The sequence below is a fragment of the Zootoca vivipara genome, chromosome 2 (genome assembly GCF_965207765.1).
Source record: "Zootoca vivipara chromosome 2, rZooViv2.hap1.1, whole genome shotgun sequence".
Taxonomy (NCBI): Eukaryota; Metazoa; Chordata; class Lepidosauria; order Squamata; family Lacertidae; genus Zootoca; species Zootoca vivipara.
The window spans coordinates 58,426,040-58,441,298 of record NC_142584.1 but is presented as its reverse complement, the minus strand read 5'-3'; the positions used below and the strand labels follow the sequence as shown (position 1 = coordinate 58,441,298).

The 15,259-nt window shown below is 38.8% G+C and overlaps 1 protein-coding gene across 8 annotated transcripts in view; it reads left to right on the top strand.

Moving 5' to 3' along the window:
- The window catches only part of MAPK9 (mitogen-activated protein kinase 9), a 32,193-nt gene extending 20,919 nt beyond the window's left edge, over positions 1–11,274 (top strand). For 4 of the 8 annotated variants that reach the window (XM_035105600.3, XM_088661971.1, XM_060271647.2 and 1 more), the window contains 5 exons: positions 3,112–3,294; positions 4,146–4,270; positions 5,972–6,035; positions 6,292–6,363; positions 9,018–11,274. In XM_035105600.3, coding sequence (XP_034961491.1) covers positions 3,112–3,294; positions 4,146–4,270; positions 5,972–6,035; positions 6,292–6,363; positions 9,018–9,160 — 587 coding nt within the window. In that variant the 3' untranslated portion in view covers positions 9,161–11,274. Of the gene's footprint in view, positions 1–3,111; positions 3,295–4,145; positions 4,271–5,971; positions 6,036–6,291; positions 6,364–9,012 lie in introns of all 8 variants that reach the window. The other 4 variants (XM_035105603.3, XM_088661974.1, XM_088661973.1 and 1 more) reach the window with 1 other exon arrangement.
- Positions 11,275–15,259: the final 3,985 nt, after the last annotated feature.

Sequence of the window (15,259 nt, the reverse complement as noted above, 5' to 3'; positions counted from 1 at the left end):
GTCAATCTCTGGTGCAATCACAGCCTCTTCAGAAAACACATAATTTAATATATTTCAACACTTTTCATGACTGAGCAGAGAGTTGAGAAGGGTCTTAGTTTTGACATCCTAATGCTTTCTTTCCCTCTTTATACCCATATTGTTTTCCATCTCTGTGATTTACATGGAAGCCATGTAAATGTCTGTTGTCCCTATTGAAATAAGCATTTGGTTGTTAGTTTATAATTTGGGTTTGCAATCTGGTGACCTAGAAGAAAGTGGGGGAGAACCTTACTACTTGTATCTTGCTTAAAAATAATCAGCCAGTTGTTTTGTCACAATTGTTAGCAAGTGATTGTTCTCTCTCTCTCTCTCTCTCTCTCTCTCTCTCTCTCTCTCTCTCTCTCTCTCTCTCTCTCTCACACACACACACACACACACACACACACACACACACACTGAATGTATTGTCAAACACTTTTCTTCCAGAAGTACGTATGTGAAAGTTTCTCCTTAGTGCTTTGGGATATTAAAAGACTATGGTGTTCTGTTTGCAATATACAGTATATATCTTATGCACACCAAGCTATCTGTAGTATCTTATGCACAACCTTTTAAAATAATTAGTAGCACCATGCATCTCCAATTTGGGATTCTGAAGGAGTGTTTCTTCCATTTTAAATTGAGGGACCTTATAGAAGGCCACATTTTAAGGGACTTCCTCATTAATTTCTACAAGCAAGCACTATCTAATAATTATATTTGCATGTGGCCTCTTTGTTCCTAGACAAGAGGCACATTTTAGTAATCTGGATTGTGACTGTTGATACTTCTGGTGTGTGCTGTTGAAGATTTGTGGTAATGCCCAAAAACCTCACTTGATATCTGTTTCTGATTAAGCACTCGTCAGCCATGTGGAACTTGATTGTTTTCACCTATGAAGTTATTCCAAAAAGATTTATTTCATGTATAGACTTCTGAATGCACCAGAGAGCAGAAACTGCACAAAATTGTTGTTTTAAAATATTCTGAAATTCAGTGATGAAATATATGGTTTGTACAAAGCTTTCTAAGGCTGCAGTTTTATGTACCTGAAAGTACATCCTATTTAATTAAGCAGTAGTAACCTCTGAGTAGACATGTTTTTGGACTGTGTAGTGAATTAAGGTTCCTTTAACTCTAGATTGGTGGAGTTCTTTAGTAAAATCCATTTATCTATGCAGATCAAGAAGCTGTCTTTATTTGTGCAATTTAGCATGTGATGTTTTAACCTTTTATAGTACTTGGTACCAAAATTCCATCTAAATGCATTTGATCAAGCAAGGAAAAACTGAGCAATTAGCATGTTCATCTGTACAGAACATACAGATTCTTTAAAAGGGTACCTTAATGGCAGCAGTGATGTGGCTTTTTTATTTGGAAAACTATGGAAATATGCACTGTACTGTAACATATATCTTCAAGCTAGAAGTATTTTTTTCTGATGCTTTAGAGAGCTAGCTATTTTAGTATATTTTGCTTGCATTTAGTAAACAAGGCTTAACACTTTGAAATTGCCAAGCTTGTAGTTGCAATTGGCATCCATTCATTGCTACTAAAGAATTTATGAAGTGGTGTTTTCTTTTTTTGCCAGCATACTAAATTTAAGCTATTGTAGTAACTAACATAGAGAATCTTATAATGGGAATTTAAATATGTTTTTCACTGTGTTCTCGGTTTAAACATACATCTGGATTTGCCTCTACAAAGTCTACAGAAGTACGATAAGACATGATGTTGGACATGTCTTCTGCTCCCAAAAAGTAGTGTGGTTGTCTCAGGAACTTATTTAGCCTTATTTAGATATCCCAATAGACTGGTATTGTCATTCCAGTGCTGTGCTCACTCAGGTTAAACAGAAAATATTGTGGGTAATGTCCTCTACTATATTGGACGAACTCATCTATTCCATTGAATTCTACTGAGTTCTTTAAAGAAGGGGCAGGGAATTGAGAGGGTGAAATTCTGCCAAACACTTCCATTCTATATAAGTCGGTGGGAAAAAATTATTGAGGATTAAAAATGCTATTAAAAGCATGATCTTGCCAGTTAAAATGTACAGCTCCCCAGAAATATTTGTTGGGAAGGAAGCTGTCCCAGTAGGACATGTTATTTTAGGGGTTGAAACTTAATTTTTGGAGATTTCTTCAGTGAAGGGTCTTTAGAGTATGTTTTTGGGTATGGGGAATTCAAATCTGCTATTATTTTTGTGACTGGACAACATTTAGCTTGGTAAGTCTATATTTGAGGAAGAAGCCCATAAACTGCTTTCGGAAAACCAAAGAATTTTAATTTTGCTTTCTGAATATGTCAGCTAATGCTAAACAACAACAACATAACTGCAAGTTCTTGGCAATCATTTTTAATGATTTAAGTGCAATTCTACACACATTTTACTTACCAAGCACAGCTAAATTATATTAATTTAATTTAACCAAAATATCTTTTGAAATTCCTAATGAGCACTCCTCATTTTTGTAAGTTGAAGAATCCAACACACCCTGTGAAACTGAGGCATGTTGATTTGGGATTTGGTTTTGTGCAGGTAAGAGGGGCGTAACTGAAGAAGATACTACTTTCAAGTTGATTCTGAAATTTTGTCTCCATGTACCTTTTAAATGCTTAAGTTCAGGATCCACTTGGAGTACATCCTGTGACTACCTGCTAGGCAATTATCCACATAGGTGACAAGCAGAAGCGTTTTGAAATTCCATCAGCCCTGAGTAGAAACATGCCAACAAAGTTTGGATCTAACTTGTCTCTCAAGCCATTCCCAACATGCTTCATAACCTTTTGTGAAGAGCCAGTGTGGTATTGTGCTTAGAGTGTTGGACTAGGACCTGGGAGGCCAGGGTTCAAATCCCTGCTCAGCTGTGAAGCTCACTAGGTGCCCTCACAGCCTAACCTACCTCACAGAGTTGTCATGGGGATTAGAAGAGGGGAAGAGCCATGTATGGCACTTTGAGCTCTTCAGAGAAAAAGGTAGGATATAAATGCAATAAATTAAATAAATAGCTAATTCTTGTACTATACATGCTTTTGGGGGGGAGGGGGAGGGGAATACTTTTATTTTCCTAAATGAAACTTTTGCAGATATTGACCAGTGGAATAAAGTTATTGAACAACTAGGTACACCATCAGCAGATTTTATGAAAAAACTGCAGCCTACTGTGCGGAACTATGTAGAAAATAGGCCAAAATATCCAGGTATCAAATTTGAAGAGTTGTTCCCAGACTGGATATTTCCATCGGAATCTGATCGGGACAAACTAAAAAGTAAGATTTCAACTGTGCATTATTTCTTGTATTTTCATTTTTCTCAAGGTTGTGAAACAGGCATCATTATTATTATTTTTGTACAGGCTTTTAATACTTCAAGTTGCATTATAGAGTTTAGGTTACAAACTGGTTGGTGAAGACAGGAATTGCTTAATTTTTTTATGTGGGACATTATAAGCGTATGCCATAGCCTATCAATTAATACAGTATATGTTTCTTTGTTTTGGCATTGTTAATTTGTGTTTTATTTTGCAATTGAATCATACTACAGTGGTACCTCGAGTTACAAACGCCTCAGGTTACAAACTCCCCTAACCTGGAAGAGTTACCTCAAGTTGAGAACTTTGCCCCAGGATGAGAACGGAAATCGTGTGCCAGCAGCGCAGCAGCAGCAACAGCAAGAGGCCCCATTAGCGAAAGCATGCCTCTAGTTAAGAACAGTTTCAGGTCAATAACGGACCTCCGGTACGAATTAAGTTCGTAACTAGAGGTACCACTGTACTGTCCTGGCAAAAGCCCCATTGCAAGAAACAATGTTCTGTGCTAGTAGAGCAGTAAGAACTGTCAAATTTAAAAATCAAACTAACAAATTTCAGGGATCTTAACTATAATGTACGGTAATTGTTTGGGGTGGGGGTGGATACTTTTTTCTAGTTGATAAAACAGCATATTCCTGTTGATTGTCACTTAGCAAAATGCAGATTATCATTTTTTTAATCCACTGTTTAAGCATGGAATTTAGACTAAAAATACGCTATGGCATGTCCTTGATATGAATATGCATTTTGTACTTTACCTTTATGCTTCAGATCTTCAGCTAATGGTCACCCCCCCTTTCCATTTTCTAGCCAGTCAAGCTAGAGATTTACTATCAAAAATGCTAGTAGTAGATCCAGACAAACGAATTTCGGTAGATGAAGCTTTGCGACATCCATATATCACTGTTTGGTATGACCCAGCTGAAGCTGAAGCAGTAAGTTTACCCTTAAAGTTTATTCAAAATAAGTTTTATGGTTGATGTCACTATGGCAGTGCTACTTACCTTGGTGAAAATCTGGGAGCATATTTAGATTTCTCCTTACACTAGAAAAAAGTGTTATATATGCTATATATGTTATCTATGCCACAGTAATTGCAGTGAAATTAAACAGCCTAAATTGTTTTAGTTAGCGACTATTGAAAAATGCCAGATATATTGAGTTTGAGTTTCTTTTTCTACTCTTTTCTTAAAAAAAACAAATTTCAGTAGCTGGTGTATATTTAAGGCTTCATCTTGAATTTCTGACATTTCTGACTGTCAATCAAAATCTGTTTCATAATTAATCCTACCAAGTCCCATTTCTCAATCCTTAAGCCATCCTGTATTTTGTAGCTCTGTGGCAAGACAGAAGTCAGTATGAGAGAGTGAAGAAATTCTATTTATTTGATTCTTAAGAACTGGATAAAAGAAGAAGGGTAGAGGAGGCAAGGGGGAGAATAAACTTGTAATTCAAAGGGTTGCAGAGGCTGCCAACACCCAGTTTCCTTTAGACCTTTTTTCCCTTCTGGGGTGAGCATGAGAGCTGCCCATAAAAAAGAGGAAATCCTGCATTTTCAGATAACTGTGACTGGGCAGCAGCGTGTCTAGCAAAGAAAAAAACAAGGTAGCAGGAAATATGGAAGTCCCTGCATCCTTTAACTAGGTGGTTTTGGGGGTGGGATATGAAAAACCATATATTTGAAGTGTGTGTGTGGGGTGTGTGTGTGTGTTAATATTTAAAACTGCAGAATGTCTTCGTGTAAAGTTAATGGAATACGAGGATTCTGTATGCAGCTAAGCGCTGGGCTTGAGTTGGGAGGATGTTCAGGAAAAATGATTCCAAATACGACCCGAGTTGGGGCATGAGCTTCTGTCTTTGCTGCTACCTCTTTGTGTATGGATGGGCATACTGCTGCTAATCTCATATATACTAAAATCATGGGCTTCTTTGTTGTTTCCTATGGGCAACTCCCAATTTTACCTAGGGGAGGAAAATGGTCTAAAGGAATTTAGAAGTTTTGTGATAGTAGTGTCCTGTGCACCTCTTCCATTCTCCATGGGAGGGAGAGAACCAGCTCCATGGCTAAAAATTCAGCAGTCTATTAAGATCATATTAGGGATGAGGTAGGGCCACTGAAATATTGCTGAGACTAAATAAGCCTGTTAACTCATGCTAGCTAGCTATAATGCCTTTTCATTAAATGAAATAAAAAATACAGACCTCCTTTGTGGGTTTTTTAACTGGAAAATTTGACTAAATTGAGTAAAAATGGCTTATTCTGTTGAAAACTTGATCATATTCCTGTGCAATTTTTATTGCTAGATCAATTGATTTGTCAACTATGTACAATGATTAATTTACTAAAACTCCTTTATTTGGCTGCTACCCTATTAATTGTAGCATTTACTAACCCTTGTATTAAAAAAAGCAAATCGGGCGATAACAGTAGAAACTAGCTTTGATGAAAAGTTTATAAAGAGCCTTTTAAACAGAAACATTCTCTTATGCAGCTTCTGTTTGTTTCAGTGGGAAATAACACATGAGAACTTCCCAGCTCAATAAATGATCGTTTCTTTTTTACACATGTATTTCATCTTGGGAATTAATCTAAGTTTTATTGAATTCAAAGACTTGTATTTTCATCTTTTTTGTAGCCTCCCCCTCAAATCTATGATGCACAGTTGGAAGAAAGAGAACATGCCATTGAAGAATGGAAAGGTAACCAAGATTTATTATATGCTATGATGCTTCGAGAACCCTTTGTCATAGGGTAACCTACAGATGCTTTATAAACAAAAATTAAACATAAGTATGCTCTTATAGTGAAATATGACTGGGTGGTTATTTGAGATGGAGGGGTTTGCATGGGAGTGTTGTGTCAGAGCATAGTAGCTGTTTCAAGATTTGAAAAAGTACTCTTGTAATTTTTCTTCTCTTTCTCTCCTCCTTTCTCTGTCATTTCTTTTAAATGTAGAACTAATATATAAAGAAGTAATGGATTGGGAAGAAAGGAATAAGAATGGTTTGGTAAAAGAACAACCTTCAGGTTAGTCATTGATGTAATAGTCTGTTTTTGTCTTCAGGGGTTCTTTGTGCTGTATTATAAATCTGTTGTCATTAACAACGGAGGTTTCCAAGTAAGTTATGTTGTTCAAATTCTTGTTCCAGTGCAACCTGTTTCAGAATGTGCACAAATAACTAGTAATAAAATAATTGAGCTACATGGAATTATAATATTAATTTCTAGCTTGTGGGGAAAGATGATAGAAGAAGTCGAGAGCTGTGGATGGGATGCCTTATTTCCCTGAAGCACAGGTGAGGAGCCTCTGACCCTCCAGGTGACGATGGACTACAGCACACACCATCCCTCATGCACTGAGGAATAAAAGTTGTGTTCTCTGTGGCTTTAAGGTTTCAGGAGAGAATAGGATGTCTTTCCTTGCTGCCCTGAGTTACATTTGTGTCACTTGTACTCTCTCTGTCCCAGCAGCAGGCAGATCCACCATGATGAGAAACAAAAATGGTGTGATCACATTCCATAGAACTGCAGGGAAGCAAGGTCATTGGTTTTTGAAAGGAAATTTATGGGGAACAACACCCCTGTCCTTTTTATTTTAAAGTTGTCTGACAGTCCTGTAACAATGATGAATGGAAGCACTGTCTGGCTTGGCTTGCGGTCCCAAGGAATGTAATGGGGAACACTATAGGGGCTCATGCCTACTTGACCCTGAAAAATTAAATTTCACAAACATGTTTTCTTCATATCAGTGGTGAATTCAGGCAAGATAGCAACCTGGCAGTCTCTTCGGCATCATGCTAGAGACAGTGATGCCATAAAAATAGGGTGATGTTGGTGGAGATGTGCTGATGAATATTTTTAGCTGACACAATTTCTACATCCTTCTCCAGATAAGAACTTCTCACTTTTGTCATATAGGGGACTGCACGGAGGCCACAAAAAAGGAAACAGAATTTCTCTTTCCTGTAACTGCTGTTCTAGGAGACAATACAGTCACATAGCCTTTCCCTGCTCTAGAGACTACAAATATGAAATGAATGAGTGAGGTGCTGTCCCCACATCTTGACTGACATGGTTGGTAGCAAAAAGCTTGTCCAGGGAACAGGAAAGTGCAACTAAAGTACCAGAATTCTGGAAGATTCTGTGCTGCAGGTTGGCTCATGCACAAATCCAATGGCCCAATTCACATATAATGCTTTGTTTACTTATTTATTTCATAAAATTTATTCATCGCTTGATTGTAAATGTCAAATATTGCACATGTTTGTACATAATGCCAGGCCTACTCAGGTGTGAGTAGCAGCAATATTGATTTCATTTCAGTAGCAACCAAACTTGGCAAAAACAAAGCCATACTTGACAGAAACCCATTTCCCAACCATGTGGGAGCAGAAGGATGGCAGGGAGTATGCAAGCCCAGCTTCCTCTTGCTCATGGAAGCTAGTTCACCATGGCCTGGCATTATGAGCAATATTTGAGATTAATTTTCTGTGCAAAATTACAGGTAAGTACAGCACTGTGGTTCTGTTGTGAAAATTAAGTGCACACAGCACTGCTTCTAACGTTGGCCTAGCCCAACCTCACAAAAACAGAGTAGGAAGCCAGCATGAAATACCCATCACTGATAAGTCAAAGCAAGGTTTGGTAGTTAGTAGGCAGACTACAGCAGTTTGCTTTCATCAAGTGAAAATGAAATGTCTACATTTGGTAGGTAGAAAGCAAATGTTCATATTTGAGAAAGGATCACCTAGCCTTCTTCATTTACCCTTTTGCTCAGTGCATTTGATAGAGGCATTGATTCAATGTAGAGATTATTTCTAATTGTTTTTCTAACTGTTTCTAATTTACAATTTTTGGATTATTATTTTTAGAAATTGATTTTTATTCACCCTGACCAGATGGTTATGAATCCTCTGGAGCAGTATAGGAAGTGGCCTAGAATTGCAAAACACGTCCCCCTTTTCCCTAGCAGGAACCTCCAGTAGATCTGCCTCTTTTACAAATGGAAGGGGCTCATAGCTGCCAAGTTATCCCTTTTTTAAAGGGATTTTCCCTTATGCTGAATAGGCTTCCTCGCGAGAAAAGGGAAAACTTGGCAGCTATGCTAAGGGGCTCTTCCATTTATAGAGGGGCACACTTGATCCAATCTATTGTGGAGTAATGGGTTATATTTTTTAGAAAACAAATATATCCAAAGGAAGAAACTGAAATTTCATTTTCGTAAGTGTGTACACTCTGTCATTCCCAACATACTGGCTACGTGTTTTCATTTGTTCAAAGGTACAGGGCTTTTGCTTCCTATAAAATATTTGATGCCCTTGAGGGGAAAGCTTGCAATATTGCATATATGTACTCCTTTAAGAAATACCACGGTAAGCCATTTGTGTTTGGAGAAAGAATACTATAAATCCTAAAATATCATCCAATTATTTGATTTGATGCAATATCTGTATTCCACTTTTCGAACAACAAGCGTTGAGTTCAAAGCAGCTCACAATAATCCCAATAGGATTGGGGGGACACTATAATATCATTGTAAACACTATAATATCAAACGCAGAAGCACATAAATAAAGCAAACCACAATAAATTCATCAGAACAATGAATACAGTTCCGTAAAATCTATGGTTCCAACCATGTCTTGCCTCAGATTTTCTTATGCTTGGTTTACTTAGCACAGATGCAGCAGTGAATAGCAACACCAGCCCTTCCCAGTCATCATCTATCAATGACATTTCATCCATGTCGACAGAACAAACATTGGCTTCAGACACAGACAGCAGCCTTGATGCTTTGACAGGAACACTTGAAGGATGCCGGTGATCAGCTTTGCAGATTTAACATTGGCAAAGAACCTTTGCTTCTGTTGGGCCTGAAATGCTTGTAAGTTTATGGAACCAAGTAAAGAAACTCCATGTTCTGCATGTTTTTTCTAAAGTAATGCCTGCGATTTTACTCAGTTGAAATAAGACTATCTGCTTATTATTGTAAAATGAAAGCAGCTTTATATCTTGGGTCGAAACAAATATTACAATACCTATTCTGTTTTAACCTACATCAGGTGAGCAGTTAGAGTAACTCGAAGCTCTGATGAGTTCATGGGCATTCTGTCAGACATCTGAAACATAATCAATATAAATTTCAAAAAGAAGAAAGCCATTGTAAGTGGCATTGAATGTATATCTTTACAATTACATACATTTGCTATATTAGTGTATCTTGCTGGTATTTTCAGTACTGTAAAATATAGAGGCAGTTGTTTACCTACATAGGATTAATCTCCACCTCCTAATTTCTGTACTTTTCTATAAAAGAAGCAAACATGTGAATTTTTGCTTCATCTTTACATCTGAATGTAACTCTGCTTCTTTGAATGTGCTCTTTCAGTGTTTCATTTCAAGGGGTAAGGTGGAATAAGTAAAACGTGCCATGTGGGGATTTTTCTTAATTCTTGCATGCATTTTTGAATTAGTGTGTCTTTTAAAAATAAGATTTTGGGGGTCTTTAAAGCAGTTCATAAAACACTCTTAGAAATCCTGACCCCTTTTTTTCATACTCTGGCATTTCCATGGAAAACTTGATTAAAAAATGGGGGCATTCAAAGGGGTTGGAGGCCTACCTTGACCCTTTGAATAGGCATTAAAATATCTGCTTTTATGGTCTGTATATTAAATGGGATCTTACTCCCTATATAAAAATAACTACATCTACATCCAGAATAAATAGAAACTTCTAAAAGAAAGTGAAAGGGGCTATTTTAAACACCAAACCATATGAAAAGGACTACATTTATTATACATAATAGTGTGTCCCCACCCTCTTTGGCAAACATCAGTTTGTCATGATTCAGTTTCTTTCTAGCTCTAAAAAATTGTAATTTGTCACACCTTGAGCTCGAGTTAAAACTATTCACCTAGGATTTAAAATTAAAATGTTTATGTGAATGTGTAGGTGGGTTGCCAGACTAACACTTTGTATTAGATATGGTGAGAGGAACAAAGTTATGAGACAATCCCAGGTGGTGCAACAGGCTTACTGGCAAGCTCTAAACAATGAAGATTTCTGGCTTGGTGATGGACATCTGTTTGTTCCACTGAAAACCAAAGTCAGACTATATATGCCATTGTTCTGCTCTGGCACCAGCACTTTACTAACATCAAAATTTGATGCAGGATTACGTGGAAGTATGTCCCAAGGAATTCAGTGAGGTCTACTCCCAGGTGAGTGAGTATAGCATTGCAGCCTAAATAGATTTTTGTAGGATAAGCACTCTCAGGCAATGGTCCACAAACACATTTTAGAGTAGCTCTATCATGTTGCTGCATTTGCTGCTACAGATTTCTCTTTGGATTTGCTCTTAGGGTTTTCCAGATGTGCATGTAAATTTATTGCTATCTTTTAACTTGAGACTTGCGGCAGAACATGAGAACTGCCTCCCTTAAGTATTGTGCTTGAGATGGTATGAAATTTGTTTGCGGTAGCTATTTATTATGTGCACCTGCCAGCAGCTGGTGAATTGCTAAGTGTATGAGTTGATTCTTAGATGAATGGATTGCCCCGATCCAGAGTGCTTATTCAGGGATGTCCTTCATTTCAGTAGAACTTAATTTCAGGTATGTTATAAAAAATGAAACTTGCATCTTTAAAGATCCCCTGTAAAACTGTTGGCCAGGATCCTAAGAAACACATGCACATTGCAATTGCAGTGCATTGGTCGTCACTATCAAGAGGGTACCTGACTTTCAGGAGTGATTTTTCTAAGGTTCAGTCCCACTGCACAATTAAAACTAGGTGTGTAAACCTTTGCAACCTGGACATAATTTATAATCTAATACAGTACAGGCATCCCCCCCCCCTTACACGCGTTCTACTCACGTGCGACTGCGTGAATGCATAGCGCTGGTAAATGAATGAATGAATGAATGAATAAATAAATAGAATCATACCAGGAAATGGTGGAAGAAAGCTGTAAAGTCCTTGTGACTCAAGAGGATATCCTACTAGGAGCCCGAAGAAGGTGTCAGTGAGGGTGGAGGAAGCCCTGAAGACACCTGATGTGCAGCAGGGTTTTGTTAGGCTGCTCAACCTCCCTGTCTAATAGCTGGTGTGTGTGGTAGCGCAGCCACAGCCACTTCCCTGTGTGGCCTTCAGCCTCCAACCAGCCCCAGAGCTTTAACTCTAGTTGAAGAGAGTGTCGTGTGGAGAGTGGGAGAGAGAGTTAGAGAGCAGGGGAATCTTTTTAGAGGGTGCTTCCCACTTATGTGGGATTATGTGATTTCACTTATGCGCGTGGGTGCCCAGAATAAGCCCTGTGTATGTGGGGGGACACCTGCACTTGTATAGCAGGATCCATATGGATGGCACTTCGACAGGTTGGTGTCCCAAATTAACACTCAGCAGGGGGAAAACAGCAGAGGAACACGAGGGAAGAAAGAGACAAGAGTAGCAGGGAACAAGTGAGATGATAAGTTCTAGAATAAGAGTTAAAGTTGTCTGACATCTTGGCCCCCAAAGCTTGATTCATAATGTTGTCTGACATTCTACTGGCTGTGAATGTTGAAATGACTTCCTACTAAATCTCTGTATCTAAAGATGTAAAGTACGCAAAGAATCCTCCCTGACTTCTTTTGCTAAAGCTGAACACAGACAAGAAAGAAAATTACTCCTTTTTAAAAAGTATCATTGCATAACTATGGCATTATTTTTCATTCTATAGTGTAATTCTATAGTATCTGCAGGGTGAGGGATGCAGCCTTCCTCCCATTGGGTTTGATACAACTCAATGTATTTAACAAAAAGTTGAATAAGGAGGTGTTGCAGAGCAACTCTGACTTGCTTAAAGTAGCATTTTTATTAAGCTATTCTTTGAAGAGAGTCTAAATTATCGATTATACTTATAAATATAAAAATAGAAATCTATGTTTTAACTAAGAATGTATGCTTCAATGTTTGCTTAATAAAAAGAGATTTCCCATTCATATGCAGATTTATCCCAGTATAACTTAATTAAGTGATGAGAAACTAGTCATAAAAATTAGTGTCACTGTAAATAGTGTTAATGTATGTTAGTTTTATAGGATTTACATGTTTCAAAATGTACATTGTACTTCCAGAACCACTATGAAAATATTTTCATAAATGTTTGTAAATGTGGGGCATTCAAGGATTATGTATGTATACTTTGTATAAAGTATCTAGTAATTGGAGTATTCTTTTCTGAATGTTGTGTACTGCAATAGAGACTGGGCTCTGTTTCATGCTTCAGCGTTACCTTAGGATTATCACACACAAAATTTTTCCAGGTGGGAAAGGGGTGGGTGGGGCAGAAATACCCAAGGACTCTAGTGAGTTGTGTGAAGGCTGGGGCACTGGAGCTATTAAAGCAACCAGAGGCTTGTGCTTCAATAGTGTGATGAGCAACTAGTTCAGCTCACAGGAATTCCGTTGTCCTGATTTGGCTGGGGTGGCTTCTATTCTGGAGTCTGCCCTGCCAAAATGTCTAGCCACCAACTTGCTGTTTTTAAAGAAGCAGCCCTGGGTTGAGCTGCTCTTGAATGCTAAGTGTGTGGAGAAGGGAGGCTGCCGTTGTTCAGTGGTGACAGAAAGGCACTCTGCACACGCTAAGAAATACTTTTAATATCATATTCTAAGACTCATCTCTAATATTGAAAAAAGGAATCATGGGGTGAGCTCTGGTGACTCTTTGCATCAGTTTGGTGACAAGGGAGAGCTTGCCTATAACAAGAAGTGGAGTGGGGGGGGACACAGTTGTGGGGGGAAACATTTGTGAAGAGCTTGTTGCTGAAAGGACAGTGAAGAGCAAAATTACTGGATTGAAGTGTGGAGGAGAATGGAATGTAAATGTGTTCTGGTTATAGCTTACTGGCAGCAAAAGTGAAGTTTGTGCTTAATTTTTATACAGTGGTACCTCGGGTTACAAATGCTTCAGGTTACAGATTCCGCTAACCCAGAAATAGTACCTCGGGTTAAGAACTTTGCTTCAGAATGAGAACAGAAATCGCGCGGTGACGACAGCAGGAGGCCCCATTAGCTAAAGTGATACCTCAGGTTAAGAACAGTTTCAGGTTAAAAACGGACCTCCAGAACGAATTAAGTTCTTAACCCGAGGTACCACTGTATAGTGTTGGGTGAGATATGTCATGTTCATTAGAAAGCAGCCTTGCATCACTGTCTAAAAACACAGATCTTTTGGCTTCCGGGTTCAGCGCCAGCGTCGATCGGCGGGGTTTCGTCTCGTCTCCGAGACGGCCCGTCTCTGCTAGGAGTGGGGAGGGCAGCGAGAGCAACGCTGCGCCCCTTAGAACCTCGGGAAGGGCGTCCCGAGGGCAATTTGCTCGGCACAGACCCAATCCGGACTCCCCAACTCTTCGGTTAGCTCTAATAAGAGCTCCGGAGCGAGGAGGGTAGAAGTCGCGGGGGCCATTTTGAGCGGCAACGTTATTCTAGCAGGGAGAAGCTTCAAGCCGAAGGCGGAGAGCGCTGGATTCTTCCGAAAATAAAACGATTGGAAAAGACTGTAAGTAACCTCACGATTTGGATTATAAAACAATTTGGTCTGGGAGAGAGGGGAGAAAAGAGGAAGCCACCCCCCCCCCACGGCAACAAAGAGACAGTAAATAGAAACCCGAAGCCATAAACAGAAGATTTGTAATTCAAAAGGATCCCTCAAAGGCATCAAAGAGAATATCCCCTTTGATGCAGGGTGAAAAGGGGAGAGAGACTGTGGTTTATGACTGCCCTGCAGCAATGAGGTAAAGCCTAAGAAAAACCTTTCTTTCCCTCGGGAGCCGGCAGCCCAGGCAATCCAGTGAGTTGATCAGGATTTATAAGTCAATTTTTACTTCACTTTGTATTTCTGGACTTTGTGGAATTTCTTTTTTGGCTTAAGTGCTTGTGAAATGTGAGTTCGAACTTTATTGTTAACAAGACTTGAAGAATGCAGCCAGCTTGTTAAAATGGAGTCGAGAAAATAAACTGTGATCATATTCCACCCCACGTGATAAGTTTTGACCTTGGCAGGACTGAAATATGTCAACAAAAAAGTGTTCCCCTGAGTTCCAGCGGTCTGTTTTGACCTTAATGTGGGAAACAAGAATAGAGTTATGTCAAGAGGAGACACGACGACAGGAGTTACAGCAGAAATTTCAGGAGGTGATGGCGGAATATGATTTTCTAGGAGATGAAGCTTTTGACACTGAAAAAGAGGAATGTGAGAATGACAATGATGGGGAAGGAAAAGATGAAGATGAGGACTGTGATGATTCAACACAAAATGAAACACACCATGAAAAAAATGATGACTCTACTCTACAAAAAGTTGGATGGAGTGCCCTGCCTTTGAGGGGGGCACGATTGGTATTATTGGAACTCCAGAACGCCCACAGGGAAGAAGGAAAAAATATGCAGAGAAGAGAAGAAATTCAGGGGTCCTATATGGTGGCCTGGATGGCAAGAGACTGTAAACAGGGGGTGGGGTGAAGGGAAAGTGATGTTGTGATTATAAGGATGGATTAACAGGTTTATAACTGGTCTGCTGATTTTGGAATTTGCTGGATTGGGGGGGGTGGAGCCGGTAATCGGGGATGTAAGGTTAAATTGAGAATAGTTATAGTTTTAAAAGTGAATGGATTTTGGAAAATGTGAAAATATGGAGGCTTATAGAGGGAGAAAAAAAAATTAGGCACGGGAAGAGAAAATGGGAGTTTGAATTTTCAGTGATTTGAATATTAGATGAAAATGTTAACAATTGATTTATAAGTTGTATAAGATACAAAGGTGTATTTTTATAAAGTAAGAAACTGTTGCAGATGATAAAAAAGGGATGAAAACCGGGGAAGGGGGGGAGGGGAAGCCCATAAAATATGGTTTTTCAACTATGAATGCAAGAAAAATTTTTCTGTT